Source organism: Eubalaena glacialis, chromosome 3 (assembly GCF_028564815.1).
Source record: "Eubalaena glacialis isolate mEubGla1 chromosome 3, mEubGla1.1.hap2.+ XY, whole genome shotgun sequence".
NCBI lineage: Eukaryota > Metazoa > Chordata > Mammalia > Artiodactyla > Balaenidae > Eubalaena > Eubalaena glacialis.
The window spans coordinates 144651807-144679158 of NC_083718.1; the positions used below are offsets into that span (position 1 = coordinate 144651807).

Consider the following 27352-nt stretch of genomic DNA (forward strand, 5'->3'; position numbering starts at 1 on the left):
TTTAATTTCCTATCATTTTCACAAGTCACAAAATATGACTCTTCTTTTGATTCTTTTTCAAACATTTGAAAACATAAAACTCATTCTTAGCTCCAGGACATCCAAAAACAGGCAACAGGCCAGATTTGGCCCATGGCCTTAGTTTGCCAACCCCTAGTCAAAACTCTGAGGTGGCAAAGAGCTGGTGTGTTTGAGGCACTCTGAGTGGATCCCTGTGGATGGATCAGAGTGAGCAAAGTGAGAGACACACAGGAAGCAGAGGAGGGGGGTGAAAATGACGTCATATACCATCTTCTGGGCCAGGTTACAAATTTTGGAGTTTATCCTAAGGGCAAAGCAAGGCCAACTAAGTGCTATAATGAGGAAAGTAAGAAACCTGGTTCTAGGGGAATTCCCTGGTGGTCCAGTGGTTAGGACTCGGTGCTTCAGCTGCTGGGGCCCAGGTTCCATCCCTGGTAGGGGAACTAAGATCCCACAAGCCGCACGGCGTGGTTAATAAATAAATGCATACATACTAATAAAAACATAAATAAATAAACTGGTTCTTACTCCCCCCCACACACATTTTCTCACTCCTAATCCAATCTCTTCACCCTGCCAAAGGTATCTAAGACACTTCCCCCCTTGCCTAACAACCATCCACTAATCTCTCTCACCAAATAGGCCCTTAACAAACTGAGCCCGGGCTACTTACCTGGTCTCATTTCCTACTACACTCAGGGAAGCATCCCAGGCTCCTGTCCTTGGGCCTACACACCTTACCATAATGAACCTCATTCTCTCTAGAATACTGTATCCTTCCTGTCTTCTCTACTACACAAAACCTCCACTCATATCTTGAGGCTCATCTCAAGTAGCTCGTGCAGGGAGCAAATTATTTTCCCTGAAAGCACTCTGCATATTCCTGCATCTCGGCGCTCAGTGCATCTTCTGCTGGCTCTGGTTCCATGCCTCTCTTCTCCTTATGCTCCCCCACCATTGTCCCCAGTGGTCACTGTGCCCCTTGAGGGTAAGGCCGAGTCCTCTTTGTGCCCATGTCCCCAGTTCCCACCACAGTGCTGGTTCACAGCAGGACCTCAGGTAAGATTTGGCAAATTAAGGAATGAATGAAGAGTAAACAAATGGCAGCCCAGTAAACTTGGCACAGACTCTCATGTTCTGACGTCGAATGTGCTGTTGAACAGCAACTCAAGCTACTGTACTTCCCTGTGCCTCAGTCTCCCATAAGCCCAATAACAAGAAGGTACTGTTTCCCGATTCTCCACACATGGATGCTTTTCAGGGTACAAAGGCAGAGCCTTTAGCATTGAAAGTGGTTTTGTGAGTCTGCAGGCCAGCAACATCAGCATCACCTGGGAGCTTGTTAGAAATGCAAATTCTTAGTTCCCACCACAGGGCTACTAAGTCAGAATCTGCAGTTTAACAAGCTCTCCAGGTGATTCATTTACACGTTGAAGTTTGAGAAGAGCTATAAGCCGTGCTGGTAGGCTTTAAGGAGAAGGTACGAAACATGATTTTAGAAGTTGTTTTGATTTTGCATTTTCAATCACAGTAAAACCAAAGGAACTCTCAGCAAGGATTCCTGGGCATGCTTACCAAAAAGACAAAAAAAAAAATTGAAAAAGTCTGAAAAACAGATTTGAGGCACAACCTTCAGGTAGTTGAATGCACAGTGAGGCACTGTTTAGAGCCTTATTCAGAAAATTCTGAACACATAGCAGAGTGTGGAGGCAGTGCAAATACAAATCAATACACTGATTTGTATTTCAGGATATTTTTGTGTCAAGTTTCCAAACTGATCCAGTCCAACTCTCTCACTTTAGAGATGGAAAAAGTGAGGCCTGGGGATGAGAATTGCTTTGCCCAAAGTCACACAGTGTGATGCAAATACAGTCAGAATTGGATCCTAGAAACACCCAACTCCTAAAACACTCTGTTTTCAAACTCTTAGCAAATATGGAAGTCTTTCTGCAAATTAAAACTTACAAAATGGCTCAATATACTAAACAAGTAACAAGCCAAGCCTGCCTTGATTACTGATGCCCTTTTTACTTATCTCCCTTCTGCCCCATGGTGGCAATCCAAGGACACCTCCTCATCACCTTTAAACTCTCCCCAACCCCACATTTGAGTAATTGAAGACTCAATCCACCTGAAACCTCAGGGCCAGTAAATGAATCACGGCAGGTCTTATCATTAGATGGATTCTCTCCTCACCAGACCACCTAGGGGTTTTCAAGTTCCTGCAATTCCCAGAGGACTTGAACTTTCTCACACATCCATCTCTACTGGGAACCATTAAGCTGACATTACCATTCTCCACACTTCATAAATGATTCTAACATCTGGAAATGGGAACCACCTGCAAGTGCCTTAGCCAGAGATCACCTTATCACACAAGGGTATGCAAACTCAAGTTCAGGTGAGATGAGAAAGGCATTCCATAAAATGCCACTAAGGCCAAAGATTAATCATTGGGGGCTAAAAGTATGTAGAGAAAGAATGTTCCAGTCAGAAGATTTGGACTTGAATCCCAGCTCTGCCACTTTCTAACTGGAATGATAATTAACCTCTCTGAACTTCAGTAGCACAGCGGATATTAAGAAAATCAATTTCAGAGTCATTTTTAGGTTCAAATCCTGGTTCTGTTGCATACTTATTGAGTCACTTTGGGTGAGCTGACGAATCTCTATTAGCTTTAGTTTTTACAAATACAGAAAAAGAAAAAAACTACTTTATAGGGTTGCCATTAGGAGTCAAAGAGATAATCTGCATCAAATACTTATCACAGTGCTTTGCCTGAGTTAAGCAGAATGACTTAACCACAACCGAATCAATAAAATGGGATCAACCTTCCTGAGAGTTGCTGCAAAAATCAAACACAACAGCCGTGATGAGCAGGGTGCCTGGTACCAATAGATTCAATAAATGGAATCCTCTGCTATTATGAGTAATCGCTCCTCAACCCTATGCACTTACCTCTTTTAGCCACAGAAGCTTCGGGGCCTGCATTTCCACGGACATCACACCCCCAACGTACTGCAGGACACTGTGCTTGGTTTCGTTGATCCTGTGGACCTGACTGACCGCCCGGTGGTCCAGCCACATGATGATGTTTCGATGAGAACCCCCTAGCAAAAACAAGGGAGATGAGGACACAGGTGCATCCTTATCCTTCTAATTCAAGGGGGCACTTATGGATTCCCAAGGGCAAAAATCTGCACAACTGCTTGTATAATTTCACACATCAACAAGAAACAAGTGAAAGGACCACCACCAACACTGACTAGTACATCCTACCCAAATCTCGGACCCTTCAAGAGATGTACTCTTTGAATATAGTCCCAGGGTTAAACGTCTAAAGGAAAAACCAGTCAAAATCCACCAATTATTTGTATTACCATTCATTCTCTCTCAACTTTTCCCCTTCCTTTCCTATCCCACCTATTCTAGAAAAACTTTTCTGGGTATATACTCGAGAAAAGAGCCAATGAAATAAGCCTAAAACAATACTTCAGCTTTTTAAGGTATGTCTCCTTGAAATACAGACAAATATTTTAGGTATAATATCATATACATTTACATAATGGCTTTTATTTGCCTATATTCTCACTTCCTCTAGTCACTCTAATTAAAATTAGTTAATTTAAGTGTTTTTCCTCACTCGGTTGGTTTGTTTGGTGGGGTGGGAATCACTGGAATTTTTTTTCCATTCTGGAACAAGGCAGACCTAATGGGGAACGTTCTTTCAGTATAGGCAGAAATATTGAGAAAGTTATTTAATTTTTCTTAGCCTAAGTGTCCTTATCTGCAAAATGTAGCATATAAGGCTTAACTGAGATTTTTCATTCAATGAACAAAAGATAATGTGCATAAAGGATATGGCAAGTACTTGTCACATAGTAGGCCCTCAAGAGGAATAAATCACAGGAAACAGAATTTAAAATCAGCTGGAAAAGGAGAATGGGCAGTGCCCCTCACATCCTGCCTCTACCATCCTGCAGCCCACAGAGAAACTAATTGCCCCTTTCCCTCTTCCCCAGACTCTGCTAATTCATCCTGCACTGATGGGCAAGCCAATATTCTTTTCACAGTCCTCTGCTTCCTCTGATGGCAAAATGCAGAGAACAGCAAGGAATATACCTGGGAGATTATAAACGGGGAAGATAAAAGGGACCCAAGAGTAATTGAGATAGGCACTTCACATGTTATTTTACTTATTGGCAAAATAACTGCAGCAATTATATAATTTTGCTAATAATGAGTGTTTATAAAGCTGCGCATGCACGTTTGTGTGTGTGTGTCCCAAGCCTTGTGCTGAACCTCTTGCACACATCGTCTCATTTAATCCTTAAAACAACTCTGAGATCTAGGCCGTTTTCAATGACAAACTGACTCCGAGATTGAAGACATGCCTACTACCTCACAGCTGGGAAAAGCACAAAGTGTGCTTTGAAAGTAGATCTGTGCTGGGAATGGATAAATAAATTAGTAAAACAAATTTAAACTCAAGCTACACACATCAACATGAATAATGACACCAGCTGGGGTATTTTTAAACACAGTATATATTGTTTGTTGTTGTGGGTATACACACATGTGGTAAAAGCACAGAAGAAATGTGTTTGTGAACACCAGCTATGGCAGAACCATTACCTGCTGGGCAGAGGGGCAGGGGAGGGGGAGGGCATGGACTGAAGCTTCAAGTGGTTCTTTCTTAAAAAAAAAAAAAGGACTTGTGGCAAATGTGGCAAAACCTCATCTGTTCATCCTCATACATACATAGGAGGCTGTTATCTTATTTTCCTTACTCTTCCATATATTTGAAAAAGAATTTTTAAAACTTACAAAAAAAGTCAGCCTAAGGACACATCTAAATTAGGTCATCATCGTAATGAGTCAAGGACTCACTCATTGGTTTGCCTGCCTGGAGAGATTTCAGGTCCCACAAAAACTCCTCAAGCAACAGTAATACATTTAAAATAAGAGAAAGTACATGAACCCTTCCATAGGTACATCTAAGATTTTGTTTAAACAGCTGAGTGATTCTACTGTATGACAAAACTGCTTAAAGTTCTGGTTCTCAACCCTAGTTTCACATTAGAATCTCCTGGGATAGCTTTAAAAATACTGACATCCAGGTCCTATTCCAGAACCATCACAGAATCAGACTGTGGGTATGTGGGCACACATTCGTAAACACACACACACACAATGTGGGTGTGTGGGTGTTGGGGGGACAATATCTGCATTGCATCTTAAATATTGTATAGAATCTGTCTGCAGCTGCTTCAAGACAAAAACACCTGTTGCTAAACTTTCTATTGTAAAGACAGACCGATCAGCCACTACTACCTCTACATGAAGAGGCTCTCAGAACGACACACTGAGCGTTGTGTAGAATCAATTACTTTATTATATTTATTATGATTATTAATTACCAATGTTCATTACAGACAACAACCTGGAAGTTAATCTTTTTTTCAGTGCCTGTAGAAAATCACAAATAAATGACTCCACTGAAAGTTCATTTCATCTTTTATTAAGCATCTGCTACATGCCAGGCACAGGGCTGGGTGCTGGGATACCAAGAAGAATGTGCCACAGTCTCTGTCCTTAGGGAACATGTGCGTAAGTGGAAAAACAGTCTGTATGGAGTGATGACTGCTGGGACAGAAGTCCTGGACATGGTACAGAGAGAAGGAAGAGCATAGAGAAGGCCCCAGTTAGCCAAGCCCGAGGCTGCACAGGGAGCTTCCAAGAGGCAGGAAAGCTTTAGGTTAATTCTGAAAATGACTGGCCATTGGATAAGCAGGTGAAGAAGGAGTGAGGGAGGAGGGGCTACACAATAGAAACAGCACGTGAAACCAACAGAGCACAGACCCATAAAGGCATCATATTTTAAGAGAACTGGAAATAATCTGGTAGAGCAGAATTTGGGTTACATGGTCAGTTTACCTTAGGGCAGATCATTTACCCCTGTACTCATTCAATTAATACTGTGAAGACCTCACAGGAGGTGTTCCAGGGATACTTGAAGGAAATGACTGTGAATCAGAAAACCATCTAAATATTAGGTTTCTGTTACAGAGTAACCTAGGTAGTAACTTCCTCCCTGACCCTAAATTATCTCCCTGGGTTCCTCTCCCTCCCAAGAGCTACTGTGGCTGGAATGATTCACCCAGTCATGGTCTGAGCTAGGTGGGTTGCAGAGGTAGGAAGCACACAGCAATGGCACCTCTGTCCAACCCAGCACTGGTCTGATCTTGAAAAGGAAGAAAGACCAAATAAGAAAAGGCAAACAATGAGACTATTTTATCTTGTAGGTCAGTGTTCTCAAACTAGTGTACTTAATTTCCTTGGGATTTTTTTTTCTTTTTCTTTTTGGTTACCATCTAAAGAAGGTAAGTTTTGCTGGTCTTATGGGTTTGGTTTTAATGGTGATGGTTAATTTCCTGACTCCACTCCCTGCTCTTCACAATTACTCCAATTAACCAATCAAGAATGGGTCATTATCAGGTAAGCAGAAGTCTTTAAAGACCCTCTTAATTCATCCTTAAAATTTGAATTTCATTTTCTAGTACAGGCTAATCCATTGCAGTTAAAATCTAACCTTAATAGAACCTGTTGAAAGGCAAGAAACTGGTGAGGGCACCTGCAGCTGGATGCATTTGATGAATGGGTACATTTTAACCTTCTAGGTGGAATACAATTTTTTCAACACTTATAATGCAGGTTGCAACCTAGGTAACACTTTTAATAGGAGAACTGTCAACAGGAGGCAATTCTCTCTACAATGAGAAAAAAGATGGCATCCGGGAGGGTGCTGGTATAAGCAGGTTTAACAAGGAACTCTTCCTCTACTTCAGATGTTCTTATTCCTAATGTTTTAGCTGTCCATTCATCTGCACCCAGTAATTCTCCACATATTAGAATTATCGAGAAAACTTTAAAAACACTGATGCCCTAGCCTCACCCCAAGCCAAATGAATACAAACCCTGGGGGTAAGGCTCATGAATTGGTAATCTTAAAAGATCTCCAGTTGATTCTAATATGCTACCAGAGTTAAAAACCATGTGTTTTAGCAGATTGGAAGGTACAGAGTCCTTGGAACTTAGGGCTCTTAACATCTAAAGTCCCATCCAAGACGAGAATTCCTCCCACAGCAACCCTAACAGACCATCACCTGACCGCTACTTAAAACAAGCCAACAAAGAAGTGCTGGCAGACTCCCCAAGCAGCCCACTCCATGGCTGGAGAGGACTTGCTGCTGCTGAGCTGAGGTCTGTAGGTTCAGTCCCATTCCTTGGGTCTCTGCTCTCTGAAGTGGTCTAGACGGGGGCTGCCCTGTCCTCCTGGGCCGCAACAATGCCAGCTGAGCCAGTGGTCAGCCACTGAGAACAAGGACCACTCATATTCGTCTCTGAAGTCCCAACACTTAATCAGACAGGGATTGGCACACAGGGGGTGCTAGTAAATGTGGCATAAATAGAAAAAAATGTGTGTGTGTATGTGTGTGTAAAAGATGGTCACCATTACCACTGTGCTCTAATCATTCATCCATGTGCATACTTTTGCAGGGCATGTCATTTATAAAAATCACTGTTCCATGCATTAGGTCCACAGGCGTAAGTAAGACACATTCTCCTAACTTAAGGAATTCATAAGCGGACTGAAGAAACTTTTCTGAGCATTCAGGCGTCCGGCTCTCACTTAATTCTCACAGCAAAGCTACTGTTTCATTATTCCAATTCTTTCAGAGGAGAAACCAAGCCATGGAGATGTTAAGTGACTCACTCAAGGTGTCACAGTTCAGCAGCAGCAGGGCTAAGATCTGGGACTGCCTGACTCCAATGCCACGGTGCCCCAGTGTGCCCCAGTATCCATAGCCGCCAATTAAGAAAGGTGCTGCTACAGCAGTGTCCACTACTAAGGATTCTTTAATACAGCCTAGCCCAAAACATGCTTGTGATACCTACGTTGGCAACAACCGACTGAAAATGCAGAGTCACACTCCTTTAGATGGAGCATGCAATTTCCAGTGCACCATAGTCTCCACTGCTCCCAAATGTCTGCCACTCATCAAAAGGTTAAATGTCAGTTGAAATTTATCTCTGCACATGTGCTGTTGTTTTTCTCAAATCTGGCGCACTATATTCATTTAAATTACCTACCTGACTTTTGGGTTTGCAACCTCAGTGCTAGCACTACTGGCTAGAGTATCCCAAAAGGGACACATCCTCACCACCCATGAAAAATTTCTGACAGTGGATAAAAGTTGGCACTTACATTTGAAACAGCTCATCACAGTACTCATGAGTGTAATGAGAGAGTGCAATGAGAGTGTAATGAGAGCGTATTAGAACAACATCATTAAATGGGAATGTCTTTGGTCTGGCTATTGAAAATAGAGAGACCATTCATTTCCAGCTTTTGTGTGATATATGGTCCTGTCTGTCTTATTCTATTTTCTTTAAGTGAACTTGATTCACCCACTCAAATGAATGTGGTGGAGGAGCTTCATATGCAAAACAACTGCAGGCACAGACAACACTCCCTTCCTTGAAAAGGCCCAGACCACTTATCTGTTTCAAGGCTACTCACTCTGAGCTAATGATCCCACATCCATCCTACATCAGATTTTCTACTGTGGCTCCTGTGCATTATGGAGCCAAGTCTCTTCCTTATCCACCTAATCCCAATGTCACCCCTCTCCTACTAACTGCTGCCCAAGCTTTAACCTTTAGGGACATGATTTCGGGGCCCCATGCTCCACCTGTAAATCTCACTAACAGTGTTAACACTTGATATCATGCTCCACCTGGGCCCCAGCCAGTCTCCCACCACCAAGAAAAGAGAGAGAAATGGTCCTACCTTCATGATTCACTGGTAAAGGACGAAACTGCTTATCCAAAACAACCAGAGAACACGTGGCATCAAACCCAAGCCCTCGAATTTGGTTTAAATCAATCCCTTGTACAACTTTCTGTTTTAAAAACAAATAAACAAAAACATAAATTAAAATACAGGCTTTTAAAAGACTGAAAACAGTTATGACTAGAAGGAAATGAATGGCAGAATAAAGTATTTACAACAGAAAACAAATAAAAGTTCAATATCACTAAAATATCAGAAGATCCTATAAGTTAATTTAAAAGACAACCCATCTAATTGGAAACTAAGCAAAGGACATGACAAGTCACTTCATAAAATAAAAAGAAATAGTCAAAGAGTATATAAAAAGATTCCCAACTCCACTAAAATTAAATAGATGCAAATAAAAATACCCCAATCTTTGTTTTTCTTATTGGCAAAAATGTAAAAAATTAACAGTATAAAGTAGTGGCAAGACAGAGAGAAGTGGACCTTCTTTTACGTTATTCTAACAGTATGATAATTTAGTACAAATTTTAAAGAATATAGTATAGTATTTATTAAAATTAAAAAGTGCATAACTTTTGACCCAGCAATCCTACTTCTAGGAACCTATCTTAGTGAATTATTAGCATGAGTAAGTAAAATTACATATAAACAAAGGTTAACTGTTTAAGAATACACCTGAAAATTGGAAGAACTATTTTTATTAAATAAATTATGGTATACCTGTAAAACAGAATTTTCTACAGCCATTAAAAATGAAGAGGTAGAGAAGCATCTTCTGGGTGTGGTAGTATGAAGAGGTTGGCAAATCTTCTTAGCAAAATAAAAGCATAAAACTGGACAAAATCATCAAAAACAACCATTTTGGGGCTATGGAACTTGGCCGAAGCCACATAAGAAACTGAGAAACAGTCTTTCTTGAAAAATAAAATTGCACCTAAAACATTCCCACAAAACAAAAAATCTAGGACCAGATGGATTCATTGGGAAGTTCTGCGAAACATTCAAAGAATAAACAATACCACTCCTATACAAATTCGTTTAGGATATAGTGAAGGAGAGAACATTTTCCAACATTTCATGGCCAATACTACCCTGATACCAAAGCCAAACAAAGATATCAAATTAAAAGGACACTGTAGACCAATAACTGCCATGAACATAAGTGTAAAAATCCTTAACAAAATATTAACAAACCAATATTGCAACATATAAAACATTCATTATACACCATGACCATGTGGGGTTACCCCAGGAATGCAAGAGTCATTTAATATCCATAAATCAATTAATGTATAACATATACTAATAGAATAAAGCACAATTACCAAATGATCATCTCAACAGATGCAAAAAATAAATAAATAAATAAATAAATAAATAACACTCAATAAACCAAGAAAGAAGGGACCTTCCACACCTGATAAACAGCATCTACAAAAACCTATAGTCAACATCATACTTTACAATAAAATGAATGATTCCTTCCAATTAAAAACAAAGCAAGGCTGTTCTCTTTCACCACTTCTATTCAACCTTGTACTAGCGGTTCTGGCCAATGCAATAAGGCAAGAAAAAGACAGTTAAAGCATACAGATAGGAAAGGAAGAAGTTAAAGTGTATTATTTTGCAGAAGACATAATCCCATATGCAGAAAATCCTTAGAAATTTATCAAAAAGAAAAATCTACCTGAACTAATAAGCAACCTTAGTAAGATCACAGGATACAAGATTAACATATAAAAATCAATTGCACTTCTATACACTAGCAACTAACATATCAAAACTGAAATACAAAAATAATTCTGATCACAGTAGCATCAGAAAAACAAAATACTCAGGAATTAACTTATCAAAAGAAGTTCAAGACCTATACCCCAAAAACTACAAAACATTGCTACAAAAGAAACTACAAATTGGAGAAATATGCCATATTCATGAAATGGAAAATTCAACATTGCTGAGATGGCAATCTCAAATTAATCTACAGATTCTACACAACACCTATTAAAATCCCAGAAGGTTTTTTTTAAGAAAATGACAAGCTGTTCCTAATTTATACAGAAATGTAAAGGACATAGAAAAGCCTAAGCACTTTTGAAAAGAAAGAACAAAGTTGTAGAACTTATGCTACCTGATTTCAACTTACAATAAAATTACCATTACTAAGTCAGTGTGGCACTGGCATAAGGATAAATTTATACATCAATGGTACAGAATAGAAACATAAGAAATATACCCAAACTTGTATGGTCAATTGATTTTTTATAAGGTGCTAAGACAATTCAACCGGGTAAGGACAGACTGTATGACAGTAGTACTAAAACAACTAAATGCCCATATGCAAAAAAAAAAAAAAAAAGAACATATACTTTTTGACTTTTACCTTACACCATACACAAAAATTGACTCAAAAAATGTATCATATCCCCAAATGTAAGAATTAAAACTATAAAACTTACAGGAGAAAATCTTTATGACATGAGCTAGAAAAAGATTTATTAAAAAGCAAGACTCATAAAAGAAAAAATAATAAATTTGACTTCATCAAAATTTAAAAATTTTGCTCTTTAAAAGAAACAGTAAGAAAATGAAAAGATAAGCTAAACATCGGGAGAAAACATTTGTAATTCATACACCTGATAACAGACATATATGGAATATATAAACAACTCTTATAACTCAATAATAAGAGGATAAACAACCCAGTTACAAAATGGGCAAAAGATTTAAATATACACATCACCAAAGAAGACAAATGGCCAAAGCACACAAAAATATGCTCAACATCATTAGTCATTAAGGAAATGCATATTAAAATCACAAAGAGCTACTACTACACACCTACAACAACAGCTATAATAAAAAAGAGTGACAATACCAAGTGTTAGAAAATTACGGAGAAAGTGGAATCCTCGTACATTGCTGGTGGAAATGTAAACTACAGCCATTTTGGGAAAGAAGTTTGGCACTTTATGAAACATAATTTATCACACAACTCAGCAATTTCACTCCTAGGCATCCACCCAGGAAAAATAAAAATGTATGTCAACATAAAGACTTGTATGTGAATATTCACAGCAGCATTGTTCATAATACCCTAAAACTGTAAACAAATCAAATGTTCATCATGGTTTAACCAAATGTTGAAACCACGTGTGTTATATCCATACAACAGTATAGTATTCAGCAAGAGTACTATCTGTGCAACCACAAGAATGAACCTTAAAAACATTATGCTAAGTGAAAGAAGTCAGACACAAAAGAAGGCATGTTGTATGATTCCATTTATGTGAAATTTCTAGAAAAGAATAACTATAAAGACAGAAAACAGTTATCTATGACTGGGGCTGGGGACTGACTACAAACAGGCATAAGGGAACTTTTGGGGGGTAACAGAACTATTCTAAAATTGAATTATGGTGATGATTGCACAAATGTGCAAATTTAATAAAATCACTGAATTATACATTTACAATGGATGATTTTATAGTATGTAAATTATACCCCAAGCTGTTAAATATTTTTTTACAAAGTTGAGCTATAAAAGACGAAATGGAAATACATCCATGATATATTAATAAGGTACAAAAAAACCAAAAAGAATATACAACAAACTGCTAATAGTGGTTGCCTCTGAGAACAGAAATGACAGCTGGAGGAGATGGGAGATTTTTCACTTTGTCATGTAATTTTTTAAGCTGGAGAATAACAGACTTATTGATTAATTCTATTTTTAAATTTTTGTTTCTATGGTTTCCTTTTGTGAAAAAGCATGAGTGATCATACTCATTAACATTTCCTGCCAACTTAAAACATGACAATAACCTTTTAAATACCACAAAAGTCAACTCAAATGTGTCCATCACCATTTAAAATGCACAAGTCTTCTTTTTTCCTGTTTTGGAATGTTGGACTTGTCATTTAGGATTCTGTTTCTTACTATTTAATGGGTTCCTCAAATAAGAGCTACACACAATTATTACAGATTTTTCAACAAAGAAAAGCATTAATTTTTTTCAAATAATAGCAACAATAAATTATAAAATGCCAGCATATATTGAGCACCTATTGAGTGCCAGGTACTTACAAACATCATCTTATTTAATCCTTACAAAACCCACTGAGGAAACATTTAGTATTTCCATTTCTTAAAAAAATAAGTGGAAGACTGGGGAGGGAAGGGAACAGCAAGCGGGCTCCAAAGATTGAGAATTTGAACTTAATCCTGTCATACAGCCAGTCGATGGCAGAGCCAGAATTCAAACTCAGAGCCTGTGTTCTTCCTACTCCACCACTGCCTGCCTGCCCAAGAGACTCACCCTGCAGAGAGGGCATGTGCTCTATGCAAGAACATCGCTAGTGAGCCATCTGGGATGCCTGGCAATACCTTTGCCCCACATCACCAGGTGAATGCCCTGTACACCTTTACTACACTGATCCATCAAGACTTAGAGGAATGTGAGCCGCAAACCCAAGTCCCTGTCAGCATGGCCTCATGACAATGACCCACAAAGACCTGGTTTCAAATCCTAGCTCTGTCACTCTGGCTATGTGACCCAGGGCATGTTACACAATTCCAGCCATTCTAATCACCCCCTTGCCTTGCTGGATCATGTCTCTGTAGCATTTATAAGCATGGCCTCCTCTACCTGGAATGTCCTTCCAACTTGGCTTGGAAATCTCTGGGTAGTGGCTAAGATCAATGGTACTGGGTGCAGACTCCCTGAGTTTGAAACCTGGCTCTGCCACTGACTAGTCATGTGACTTTGGGAAGCCAGAAAACCAGTTTCCTTGGTTACACAAAGCTATTACTTAGACCTACATCTCCTAATGATGTTATGAGAATTCAGCAAAATAAGGTGTGATTAGCCCAACATCTGGCATTTGGTGCACAATAAGTAGCAGCCATTATTTGAGGAAATTAGCTGCCTCCAATCTTCTTTGAACTCATGGAGCATCAATCTATCAATCAAGAAGCCAGCCCTAACTTCTACCTGCCTTGCGGTCCTATTGGTCTCTGTGCCCAGAGAGTGCATGCCTGACTTGGGCAAGCCCACCCCACATAGGCCTGCAATTAGTCAAGAGAGGAACTGGGAGGGAACATGTAGAAGATGCAATAAAACTCAATACCACAAGGCAGCTTTGGAGTAGAAACAAGCACGGGCTACAGTGTCAAAAGAGCCACCTTCTGGTTCCAACTCCACCACTTCCGGATCAGGTAATCTTGCACTAATCTCATCACCTTTCTGAGCCTCAGGTTCCTGAGAGAGAGAGAACTCCTAGGTAAGGATCAAGAGCGTCAATTAGTTTGAAAGTGCTCTGGAACCGATAGACCTTTGTAGGAAATATGAAGGATGGAAAACTCACTCGATGCCTTACTAATTGTGTTCATGGAATCTTTCTGATGTATGAAGCATAGCATGCTCTGTGTGTCATGTAAGCACATATAAAATGACAGGATAAACAACTGAAAAGATTGGATAAACTCAAATCCTCCTAAGAATTATGGTGGGAGTGACTTTCCAGTAGAAGCAAAGAAAATATTCTCTACAATTTACTTTATGAATCCCCTCGAAGACCTACAGAGTTCTATATTCTAACCATGGCCTTTCAGCCTCAAAAGTGCAGTGTCTCCATCTCTAAAACGGAAACCTATCACAAGGAACTGGAGGAATAATTGTGACATGCATTTAAACCTGATTTGGTTAGGCAGCCACTGTCATTTCCCCAGCCTTATATGGAAATGCCTTATGACCATGCTCATCATGCTTATCATGAGGACCCCCTCCACTCCCCAACCCCACCCCCATCTAAACCATCTCAGAGAGATGGCTGTCAGGGTCACACTACCCAGAAGGCCCCTGGGACTTGACCTGCTGACCTGAGGATTCTTTTTTATACGCTCATTAATGGAAGAAGAAAGCAGGCTAGTAAACTCACCCCAACAGCTTGGCATCAAGGGAATTTCCTAGGCTAGAGAGAAAGCACATTGCTCTGCTAAAGAATTTCCAGAGAAGGAGACTTCTGCAACTTCATTCGGTAACCTGGTCCATGTCTCGCAACTGTCAACTCGTAGCTATGGGGCAGCAAACAACTGTTTGGGGAAGGGATTGTGCATCGCTTTGTTCTGACTGTGGGAACCAGTTCAATTCTGCATGTGTTTTAAATCAGCAGGCTGTGCCATATTGGGTGGGGAGACAGCGTTCCTCAGAAATCTTCCAAACTGAGAACTGGAGGGTCAGAGGCATACCTGGTTTTATCTTTAGCTGTATTTGGAGCAAGGGTCAAAGCCTGGGGCCTCACGGAATCCAGCTTGCAGTAGAGTTCTGTGTGGCTGGTACTGTATTCTTTTAAATCTTGATTTGAATGCCTTTGTCAGCTTTGGGGGTGTGCATGAGGTTATGAAATCCCCAGTTCCCTCAGGCCCATCACTCCCTGTTGCCTACACAATTCAATTACTCATTCAGTCAATCAGCAAATACAATCAAGCCCCTTCTAAGGTCATGCTGTGCACACTTCTGGGCATTTGGGAAACAATGGAAAGCAAAATATTTTTTTTAATTCCTCACTGTTTTGGAGGTTACATTGTAAGGATATACAACAGACTATAAACCGAAAAAATTATATAGTGTATGTACAGTATACTAGAAAGTGATGTCAGGGGGATCAGGAATGCCGGAGAAGGGGAAGGTAATTGCTGAGAAAGTGAGATTTGAGGAAACACCTGAAGGACCTGAGGAGCTGACCCTGTAGAAAACTGCAGAAAAAGTGTTTCAGGCAGGAGAACAGCCAGTGCAAAGGCCCTGAGGTGGGAATAACAACAAGGCTAATACAGCTTGTGTGGGGTGTATGTTACCTGCAAGGCCCCTGGAGGCCTTCAGTTTTACAAAATCTACTCTAGTAACCAGTAAAATGAACAAATCCAGTCCTGGTCCATTACCTACACAGCATCCTAGCTCAGGTGTGGTACTGTCCCTTGAACATAAGGTAGAGAGATAGAGGCCAAACACTGCCATTTATGTCAGTGACATCAATATTCCTCCAAGAACAGAAACTCTGAAACTGCTTCTACCTCCTCCCTTTCTATCGTCACCAGGTCCTGTTAGATCTTCCTTCCAAAGTCTCTCAGTCTTGCGCTGCCTCTTTATTCCTCGGCCAACATCCTAACCCAGCCCTTCATTTATTAAAGAGATAGTATTAACCACCTACATGTGTCACCATAGAGGACACATGCTCAACAAGACAGACATAGTCCCAGGCCTCCCAGACCTTATGGTTCAAACAAATCTCAGCTTCCAGAACTTCATTAGAAGAAGGAAATTGCCTCCTAACTGGCATCCTTGAATTTAGTTTCTGTTCCTCCAAGCCATCCTGAATCTGTTGCTGGTCAGTCTGAAACTCAGGATGATTCTAGAAGAGCTCCCAACTGGCCTCAGAACCAGCCACCCCAGGTATGCCCCCATCACCAATTCCAGCTCCCCTTCCTCCTCCTACTGGAAACCACCTGCTCCAGCCGGGGTTGACTCTAACTTTTCCACCTAAGCGCTTCCATCCGTAATATTCCTCCTGAACATCCACTCTTAGTGTTCTCAAGTCTCACTTTTAACCCTACATCCTTCCTCAAGCTTTCTTCATTGACTGGGAGTAGGGGGGTCCCAATGTCTTGAGTCATTCATTCTTTTTACATTTCCCGGGTCTACTATACGTTAGGACCTGGGTGAGCAAACTATAGTTCCTACCCTCCTGCGGTACAAAATCTAGTAGAAAAGACAGCTATTAATCCACAAATGGGAATTATTTCATTTTACTTCATTTATTTTGTTATGTTATTACTTGATTATAGAATGATTTTACTATTTGATATTAATCAAAAAATGAATGATTCACAAACCATGTGAAGTTCTATGAAGAAAAAGTACAAGAGATGTGAAAACACTGAGTAAAATAGGACTTAGTTGGGAGGTAACATTGGGCGAGAAAAGGCTTCCTCCTTGAACAACTGCCTTTTGAACTAAGATCCAGTGCAGCACTACCCAAGGGACCTTCTGCAGTGATGGACATGTTCTGTATCCGTGCTGTCCAGCACAGCAGCCACCAGCCACACGTGGCTGCCGAGCACTTGAAGCGTGGCTACTGCAACGGAGGAAGCAAATTTTAAACTCTATTTAATTTTAACTAAATTTAAATGGTGACATGTGGCTAGTGACTGCTGTATCGGACGGTATGGATCTAAGGATGAAGAGGAGTGAAATATGTCAGCGGAAGGCAGGAAGAGTGTGCAGAAAGAATAAAGAATGTGTGCAAAAGTCCGGCCAGAGGACAGGGGGAGCAGTGCATGTGTGGGATTATGACAGAAGGAGAATATGGGTGGAAGGCAGAGCTGAGAGAAGCATCATGAGATGAGCCAAGAGCAGGCTGAAACCAAACCACACAGCACCTACAGGCCATGTTAAGGATTCTGAGTTCCATCCAGGCAGTAGTATGGGGCTACAGAAGAGCTGTAAGCAAAAGAGGGACCTGATCAAGTTAGCATTAACATATATCTATCATTCCAGCTCAAGAAGGAGCACAATTGGAGAGGGGAAGGGCATAGACATAGATGAGGAGGTCAGTTACATTCCAATGCTAATCCAGACAAAAGATGAAGGTATGTGGTGTTGGAGATGGAGGGAATGCAGAGATGTGGCCTGAGTTCAGGCTTATCACCCACTTCCTGGGTGACTTAGGGAAAGTCACTTAACTCTCTGGATCTCAGTATTTCTTTTCAATTTAACATGAGAATAACAACCCCTCCCCTACCTACCTTGTATGACAATCAAATGGATAGGAACGTACTTGGTAAACCATAAAGGTTCTATAAATATAGGAGGTTGACATGATTGCTCAGTCCCACATGGGTGACTCCCTCTTCTGCTCCTTCTCTCTCCAACATTACTCATACAGCTGGTACAATTTAGAACAAAATGGTATTTCGTTGGCTTCATGGGTATTATTTTTTTCCATGCAACTGAACTATTTCATCCTTAGGGGCAGAGAACTTGTTGTAGCCCTCTCTCCCATATATAATCTAGTGCTTAGCAAAGAGCATAGCACATAGCAGGTGCTCAATAAATATTTGCAGACTAATGACACTTGACAAATACCTGCTGGCTGAATGATACCTCCAGCTTATCTTCTTCCTAATGGAAGCTGTTACTAGACACTACCTTGCAATGTTCTTGCCTTGTTGAGGTGATTAAGATTTGCGGCTCCAAAAAGGGATATAAGCCCTTAAAATCAAGGACGACATAAGCTCTAGGACTTGAGCGTTTCCATATAAATTTTTAGATGTGTGGGTAACAACCCAATAAAGACTTGACAATTTCAGGGGCAGTGGTGAGTAGAACAGAGAAGAGGATTTGGAGCCATGTCAGTAGGGGTCTAGGTCTGTCTCTAATACTCGTTAGTTTCAGAGCCTCAATATCCTCACATGTCAGATAGGAAGTATGGCAAACTATGTCATAGAGTTATTGCAACATTTGAACAAGATGAGGGATGTCAGAATGTTTTTTTGTTTGCTTGCTTTTAGCTCTAAGTAACATTAATTCAGCAACCATTTACTGAGCATCAAATTTGTGCCAAGCAATGTGTTAGATGCTGTGGACACAGAGATGACACTCTCCAAGAGTTCAGCTCATGGTTAAAACAAGTCACCAATTAAAACACAGTCTGGTAAGGACCAGATAATGATACAGGTGAAGACGTGCACTATGGGGCAGCAGAGAGGGGTTTCTCACCCTCTTTCTTCTGAGGTTGTCAAGGGCGGGCAGGGACTGTCAGAGGTCAGCCAGGAAGGCTCCCAGGGGGAAGTAATGCTTAAGCTTACCTTAAAAGGTACCCAGGAGCTGGGCAGGTTAAAAAAAAAGATGAGAGAAGAGCATGCCAGATAATGAAAACAACAGATATTTCACTCATTCACGTACTCAACAGACATGAATGGGGCACATTACAAATGAGGAACTCTAAGGAAATACAGATAAACAAGATATGACCCCTGCTCGGGGGGCACACATTTTCCACATAAGCAGACAGCTGGGTAAAGGCACTTGTAATTCAGAATGCTTAATATAACAATCAGGATAAGCTCAAAGTTCTCCATTCAGTGCTAATTAAAAAAAAAAATTCAGGTAGCTTAATACGATTTCCAAGATGCGGGCATGTGGAATAAGATGAGGCTGAAGAGAGGGACAAAAAAAGAGCAAGAGGGAGACAGCAGCAGCCCAACCCCTGACTTTGGGTGGTTACTTTACTTCTTAACAGCTCATTTCTTCCAGCTCTAAAACAGAGTTCATAATAAATTGGTGACGCCACTATGGAGAACAGTATGGAGGTTCTTAAAAAAACTAAAGATAGAGCTACCATATGATCCAGCAATCCCACTCTTGGGCATATATCAGAGAAAAACATGGTTCGAAAGGATACATGCACCCCAATGTTCACTGCAGCATTATTTACAATAGCCAAGACATGGAAGCAACCTACACGACCATCAACAGAGGAATGGATAAAGAAGATGTGGTACATATATACAATGGAATATTACTCAGCCATAAAAGAGAATGAAATAATGCCATTTGCAGCAACATGGATGGACCTAGAGATTATCATACTAAGTGAACTAAGCCAGACAGAGGACAAATATCATATAATATTGCTTGTATGTGGAATCTAAAAAAAAAAAAAAAGATACAAATGAACTTAGATACAAAATAGAACTAGACCTACAAACACAGAAAACAAACTTATGGATACCAAAAGGAAAAGGGTAGGGGGATAAATTAGGAGTTTGGGATTAACATGGGCACACTACTATATATAAAACAGATAACCAACAAGGACCTACTGTATAGCACAGGGAACTCTACTCAATATCTTTTAATAACCAATAAGACAAAAGAATCTGAAAAAAATAGTACACCTGAAAATAACACAACATTGTAAATCAACTATATTTCAGTTTTTTTTTAAAAAAAAGAGACTGTTGTGTGGATAAAATGAAGTGATTGGTATAAAGTGTTCAGCATGGTACCTGGAACATAACCAGTGCCCAAGAAATGTTAGCTGCCATCATCATCATCATACTGTTACTGTTGTTCTTATTGTTTTTATTAACTTGACTAAGGGGAAAGCGTCTCAGGCAATGTGAGCAACTTAGGGAAAAGGAAGCAGTAAGTACAACTGCTCTCAAACTCTTGACTTCCTTAAGTCCTTGAGAAAGACAAGACAGGTCGGGATGCATTTTATGTCACCCCTTGCCCCAGACCATTGCTTCTCAAAATCTTACATGGAAAGAACCCTAACGACAAAAGGAGTGAATATTCCCATGAGGTGCCTCCCTTACTGACATTGACTTTTCAGTATTTCATCTTAGAAATTCACTCTCCTCCATAATCTACTCATTTCTGTTATTGTCATCATCATCGCCATAGGAATCATAGTGCTTACTCATTTCCAGGCACTGTTACGACATTTTATATGCATTAACTCATTTAATCCTCACAACGACCCAATGCAGATAGGTACAGTCATCATTCCATTTTACAGATGATGAAACTCAAGCAAGACACCATAAGTAACTTGTCCAAGATGACAAGCTAATAAATGTTGAAACTGGGATGTCAATCCAGGCAGTCTGGCTCCAGAATCTGTGCTCTCTGGTGTGTTACCACTCTAATATAAACATGCTTCCCTCCTTCAACCTCACATAGCAATATAGCTGTGAGTAGATGTGTCATGTTTATCATATGGCTTCTGACATGCGGCCACATGGCCATACCCCATGTGAGGGGAACAGCCTAAGACCCAATAGCTTTATCCAGGTTTGCTACAGAGAGACATCCTCACTAAGGACAAATGCCCAGAGCACTCACGTGGCTAACGGGGCTCAAGCAGATGAAGAGGTGGCTGCCACCGGGAAATGATTAAAAATCCAACATTAAACCAAGCTGTACTTAGAGCAGACCTGTTTTAAAGTAGCTTTTCATCAGGGGATTATATTTTCTTCTTGACAATTTCCTTAATGGCGAGAAAGGCTATATGTTGGAAGAACAAAGGAGACCCAAGGACAAAGAGTAGAAGATTCTCACCAACGCGGCGGCTGGGACGGGGCGGGGGGGGGGGAGGGAGGAGGAAAATTAAACAGGCAGAAGAGAAGATGTGCCCCCCTTTTTATTCCTAAATAATGCTCCAGTGCCTCCCACCCCCACCTTCTCTCCCTGCCTTCTTCTCCGGGGGCACTAACATCAGCCCAGAGCTCATTAAAGTTTAAACAGACTGATCAATACGGACAGAATGGTGAATTGTCCATCTGCAAATTACCAAGCCCTTCATGAATATTTAAGGAACTAAACTAGGAACAGCGAGAAGCGAGAACCCAGGACTTTATTTTTCCCTCTGGAAAAAACTACAAAAGCATCTCTGTCGTTCCTGATCACCAGGATATAAAACCAGTCAAGTGAAACTAAAAGGGAACAATTCTCATCCAGCATCACTCCTTTTCCCAAGCCAGCAAGCTGACCGCAAACCAAGGCCACTCAAGATAAACGTCTACCTGGCACAACTCAGAGATGCACTAGGCTTGCCTGACTTCCTTCCTTTCTCAGAACCCACCGTGTTCTCAGGCCACTGTGGCTTTGCACATGCAGTTCCCTCTGAACAAAATGAGGTTCCCCTCATTTGTCCACTTGGAAGGCAGGACAGTCCAGTGACTAAGGGTGCAGCACTGGAGTCAGATTGCCTTTCTTACTTACTAACTGCCTTTGTTTCCTCCTCAGTAAAATGAGGGTACCTTTATAGGGTCGTTGTGAGGATCCGACTGCATAATGCATGTTAACATGTTTTACACAGCACTGGGCACACCTGAGGGCACAGTAAAGGTCATCTACGGTTATCAGTGACGTCTTCACATTCGGTCACATCTGACTGAATCCTCTGTCTACATGTTCTGCATCCTCCATCCTGTCTACCTGGAGCCCCTCAGTGTTGGCCCCTTCCTCAGCTCTAGCCACAGTCACTTTGCTCCCAGCACCTATCACGTTACATCCCAGCTGTCTGTTGGTCTCTGCCATAGACCATGAGCTCCCTAAAGGCAAAGCCTGTGTCTAAAGTTACCCCGACATTGTCCCTGGCACCAGATGGACACACTACACACACTCAGCAGGTGGGAGCAGGGGAACACGTGTGAGAACGTGAGAGTTGAGGCCATACCTTTGTGACGATGCAGCACGCAGCCCAGATGTCCTCGGAGGACTGCTCGTGGTGGTTGAACTGAGGCTCCCACTGGTTGATTGGCTGGTCTGCGAAAGCCAAGAGGGTGCCCCTCTGGTCCACCAGAGCTGCACGGACACTGCCTGTCCCCACGTCCACACCCACGTAGTAGCTCCCGAGTTCCTGATCTCCGCTGGGCATTGCCGTCCCTCCACCTGTGGGGATCAAGGGCAAAACCACGTGAAGACCAAGTGGGTCTGCAAAGCCAAGCATGGGACAACTTGAAAGTGGAAATGAAGGGATGCAGCTGATGAACTGGTAGCCATTGATTATTTATTCATCCAACAAAACGTTCATTGCTGCCAGGGTGCTAACAGGCACTGAGCTAGGTAGTGGGTGAACAGACAGGCATGGCCTCAGACATGGAGTTTCTGTTCTTGGAAGGGAGTCAGATGGTGAGCATTTACAAACTGCATTAATTATTCAAGCAAAGTCGTGACACTGGGTGAAAAGTGCCATGAGGATAAATAAAGGGTTATAGAGCTGAGAATCTGGAGGCAATAGATATGTATTTTCCTCTCACTGAATTTGAATCGCAACAAGGACAATGCCCATGGCGCTGAAAAGGAACCTCATCTGCCCAGTCGGCCATTCATTCAAAAAACTATCTACTGAGCACCTATTATGTGCCAACAAGCACTGTAAAAAGTACATACGCCCCTCTACTCACTACGACTCTACAAGGTGAGACTATTTTTTTCTTCCAGTTTTATTGAGATATAATTGACATAGAGCACTGTATAAGTTTAAGGTGTACAGCATAATGATTTGGCTTTCATACATTAAGAAGTGATTATCACAATAAGCTTAGTGAATATTCATCATCTCATACAGATATAAAAGTAAAGAAACAGAAAAACAAATTTGTGTGGTGAGGTATCTTAGGATTTACTCTCTTAACTTTCATATATAAATACAGCAGTGTTCATTCCATTTATCATGTTGTACATTATATTCCTACTATTTAGTTGTCTTATAACCGGAAGTTTGTACCTTTTGACTGCCTTCATCCAATTCACCTCTCCCCCTGAAGGTGAGTATAGTTAAAAATCTATTTTACAGATGACTAAGATGAGATACCAAGAGATATGTAACTTTTCTCTTAATGCTAGGTCCACACACTTAAGAACAGTAAATGCACATTGATGCATTTTATACTGATGGGCAAATAGGTCTCTGAGAAGTTAAGAGATTTAGCCAGCACCACTCAAGAGCAGCCTGGACCCAAAGTCCCACATCTGTCTCATGTCCCTTCCTTTCCTTCTTAGCAGCTTGCGATACAGGTTTGGAGAAGAGGTAAATATACTGCAGCCGTGTCAGGAAGTGACTGGGAATTGGGAAGGAGCCTCGAGGGAGACAGGATCAGGAACTTGTTAGACAATCTGTTTTGTTTACAGACCCCTTGTGAATTACAAGGAAATCTGACCAGAGAACACTCAGGAATTCCTTGGCCTTCACTGCTGCTCTGAGTCCCTCTGGTCAGATTAGCCCCCATGACACAGACATCTCACAGAGGCTTTCATTTTCCAGATTGGCCTTTTAAAGAATAAGAACAAGCCCCCAAGATACCCATGCTGGTGAACATGCTACAACTCCCCAGGTGAGCTCGGGGCGGCCTCAGCGCCCAGAGTCTAATTTCAACCACAGCGTTCTGCACCCTTCCACTTCAAAAAGGTAATGTTTCCTTGGCAAGGTCACACCTGGGAATTCTAAAATGAAGTCAGCCAGCAGATGTTCCATTAAAGCTTCCTGGATATTTATCCCAGTCAAAAACAGCTTCATTACGAGTGATAGCTTCTGACTTGATCACGAAGATTTCCCAAAGGTGTGTGGCCCCCTTTGGTTCACGGGCAGGTGTAAGAGGCCAGTGGGGAATCTGTAGTTAAGAACACGTGCTACCTTCATCTGAGCTCCAGAGAACAACTCTCAGGCTCCAGCCTAAGTGCCTTCTCATCTCCTCGCCCGTATGACCAGTGGCACCAGTTTTCAAACCATGCATTCCTTCAAGCATCCAAAAGGGATATCTTTCCTTCAAGCCATTACTTGGAAAAACTGAAATAAAACAGATCAAAGCAGAGCTGCTCTGTTTGAAGCAAAGATCACCCTTGCCTGGCCCTCTACCCTCCCCCCAGCAATCGCTCTGCTGGGTCCTTCCTCAGGACTCAGGATGGCTGAAAACCATTGGCTGAGGCCCTCTGCACGGCATCCCAGGCCCTCCAGAAGCTGCCCTCTGCCTGCTGTCCAGCCACATCTACCTCAGTCCTGCCCATTCTCACACCAAGCTCCAGACACCCTGAACCCCTCGCAGGACCGCAGGTGTACCGCACTGCTACAGGACTGTCTCCACTTCATACTTCTCTTCCCTTCCTACTTCCTTCCTCTCTTGTGTGCCTGCTGACTTTCATTTCACGATCCAGCTCAACCACCACCTCTTCAGGAAAGACTTCCTTGCCTCTCTCCATGCCCTGGTGCCACCCGAGTACTGTGTCCCTACTTTCTTTTCAAACTTTTTAAAAACCACTCTGACTGTGAATTTTTTGTTTCTGTGTCCATCTCCCTTACTGGCCTGAACCTGAAGAAAGGAACTGATTGATTTCTGGATCCCCAGCTCCTACAGTTTCTATATCCCCAAACCAGTACAGTGTCTGGTACATAACGGGTTTTCAATAAATGTTTACGGAATGAACACCTAAATCAGCGAATCCATAGAAAACAAGAATCAACAGGTTCATGCTTTAATGCTTTAATAGTTTGGATTCCTAGGTTTGTACTTACCTGCACTAGTGTTTTTCCTTGATTCTAATCTCTGTATGCTTCATCCATCCAATTAACAAATATTTATTGGATGCTTACAACTACATTTTATTAATTCGAAGACACTCATTTTTTTCACATTTAGCTTCTTCAAAATTAGCGACTCAGCAATCAATGGCATCTTACAACTAATCAGAGCATGTTCTTTCCTTCTTAGCGGTATATGAAATAATGATGCAATGATGCATCTTGCAATCAATGACTGATATTCAAAGAAATGCAGATTGTGCCAGGCACCAGGCACCCTGCTAAGAGCTGAGGATACAGTGAAGGACAAAATAGGACAGTGCCATGGCTCAGATCTTCCTCGGTTTCTTTATCTGCAAAGAGGAGGAAGACTGACCGGCCTAGCTGTTCCACCTCCCCGAACTGACCACATACACATCCTCTTGCTGTACTCGGGATTCCTTCTCTTAGCTTCCCACTGTCACCACTTGGAAGGGCCCAGGGATGCTGCTCCCCAACCCTGATCCTGACAGGCCAACAACTCTCTGTCCTTGGCTAGAACTTTCCAAGATTATTCTAAACACTGGAGGGAGAAACAAGGGGGAAAACACAGGAAATGAAGAATCTATACAAACATTCTGGATTACACAGACCTGGCCAGCCATCATCCAGGCTTCTCTGTACTCCTGCCAGCGCCAGTGACAAAAGGATCCCCCAGGGGGCTGGCCCAGCTCCTCAGGCCTGGCTCCCTCACTTTTGACTGTCTTCCTCTACAAGGAATTCCTCATCTTACCACCCACTACCCAGACATCCTGATTTACTTCCAATAAAATCCAAAGAGGTAGATTTCCACTCTGCAGCTGACTCAGGGCTTCCCCCAGCTCTGGGTTTTGGACCCATCTCTTGGCTAAACAGGAAAGAGCCCATCCTTTGGGAGAACCCACACACACACACACACACACACACACACACACACACACACACACACACACACACACTTGTATGGAGAGTGGAGCTTTGCCATTAGACATTAACTCCAGTGCTGTCTGGACCACAGCTGTATCCCCAGTGCCAGCCCAGTGCCTGGCACATAGCACGAACTCACCAAGTCTCTGAGACTCAGTGGACACCTTTAAAACCTATCTTTAGGGAAATAATAAAAGGTACAAATTTACTGTGTATCCGATGCTTTGCTAAGCAGCTTCCTTACATTCTTAATCCACTTTTTATCCTGACATCAACCCCTGAAGATAATTACTGTTATCATCCCCATTTTACTGATGAGGAAAACGAGTCCTAGACTAGTTAATAACTTGCTCCAGTGTGTCATATAACTCGCAAGTGATGGAGTTGAGAGCAATCTCATTCCCTCTGGCTCCCAAATCCCTAACCATTCTCAGGATGATATACTGCCTGATACCCTCCATTTAGTAAATGCCCATTTGCCAAGGACTCTGCTAGGTATTCCTGCCTACTCTGTCTACAACTGGCTAACTCAGAACTCAGGCTGCCCACCTTCAGAGACTGACCCTTCCTCAACACCAGGTGGCCTCTCTCTGGCAAACTACCTATTTCTAGACCATTTAACTGAGACATCAGTTGGGAAGAGAGTCAAACCCACGGGAACAAGGGCATCATACCCTCCCTGCACTGTTTGCACAGACCTCCCAGTTCATGTTTTTGTAAGAAATAGATCCTAATTAAATATTTCAAGTTCACCATGTTTCCCATTACTATAGTTTTAAGTGATCTCTTTATGATTGTTTCCACACCTGGACCCTGAAAGAAGGGAAACAAAGAAGTTCAAGCCCTTAGGCAGCTTCCCTGAAACTCAACCCTGTGAGTTATAAAAACTCTGCCAGAGGAGTTTCTGCAACTCAGATTCTTTGTCTCCCCTTTCTGTGCCCTTTGTTCCTGGGTCATAGGTACTCTCTGCTGTGTGCTAGACTCCAAACTGTATTCCAGTTCCTCTTGGCCTCAAAGAAATAAAGTAACTGCAAAATGGAAAACATTATTCCCTTTTCCAATTTGTTTTTTTAAAAAAGGATTAGGATCCTCCCGCATGCCTGGCACTTTTATACATTTGTTCATATCTTCTGACTGAAACCCAGTCAAGCTGGTAACCCTATCACCATTTTATACCTTGGTGGGATGGGGAAATTTGCCCTGAGTACCACAAACAGTAAACAACAGCAGCACCTGCATTTGAACCCTGGCCTCTTAAGGCAGTAATTAGGGCTCTTTCCACACACCAACCTAAAAGTGAAAACCAAATCCTTCAAAATCTTCTTCAGTATCAACAACAAAGGCAGCAACAACTAGCATTTATTAAGTTCTGCTCTGCAAATTGCCCACCCGATTTTGTGATTTCACTTCACCTTTGTAACAACCCCGTGTGGTTGG

At 41.6% G+C, this 27352-nt stretch overlaps 1 protein-coding gene across 4 annotated transcripts in view; it reads right to left on the reverse strand.

The window, feature by feature from the left end:
- FGGY (FGGY carbohydrate kinase domain containing) overlaps window positions 1–27352 on the reverse strand; it is a 412972-nt gene that overhangs the window by 368006 nt on the left and 17614 nt on the right. For all 4 annotated transcript variants that reach the window (XM_061186510.1, XM_061186511.1, XM_061186512.1 and 1 more), the window contains exons 2-4: window positions 22130–22344; window positions 8876–8987; window positions 2980–3131 (exon numbers count right to left, since the gene is read on the reverse strand). In XM_061186510.1, the coding sequence (XP_061042493.1) occupies window positions 2980–3131; window positions 8876–8987; window positions 22130–22330 (465 nt within the window). In that variant the 5' untranslated portion in view covers window positions 22331–22344. The remainder of the gene's footprint in view (window positions 1–2979; window positions 3132–8875; window positions 8988–22129; window positions 22345–27352) is intronic.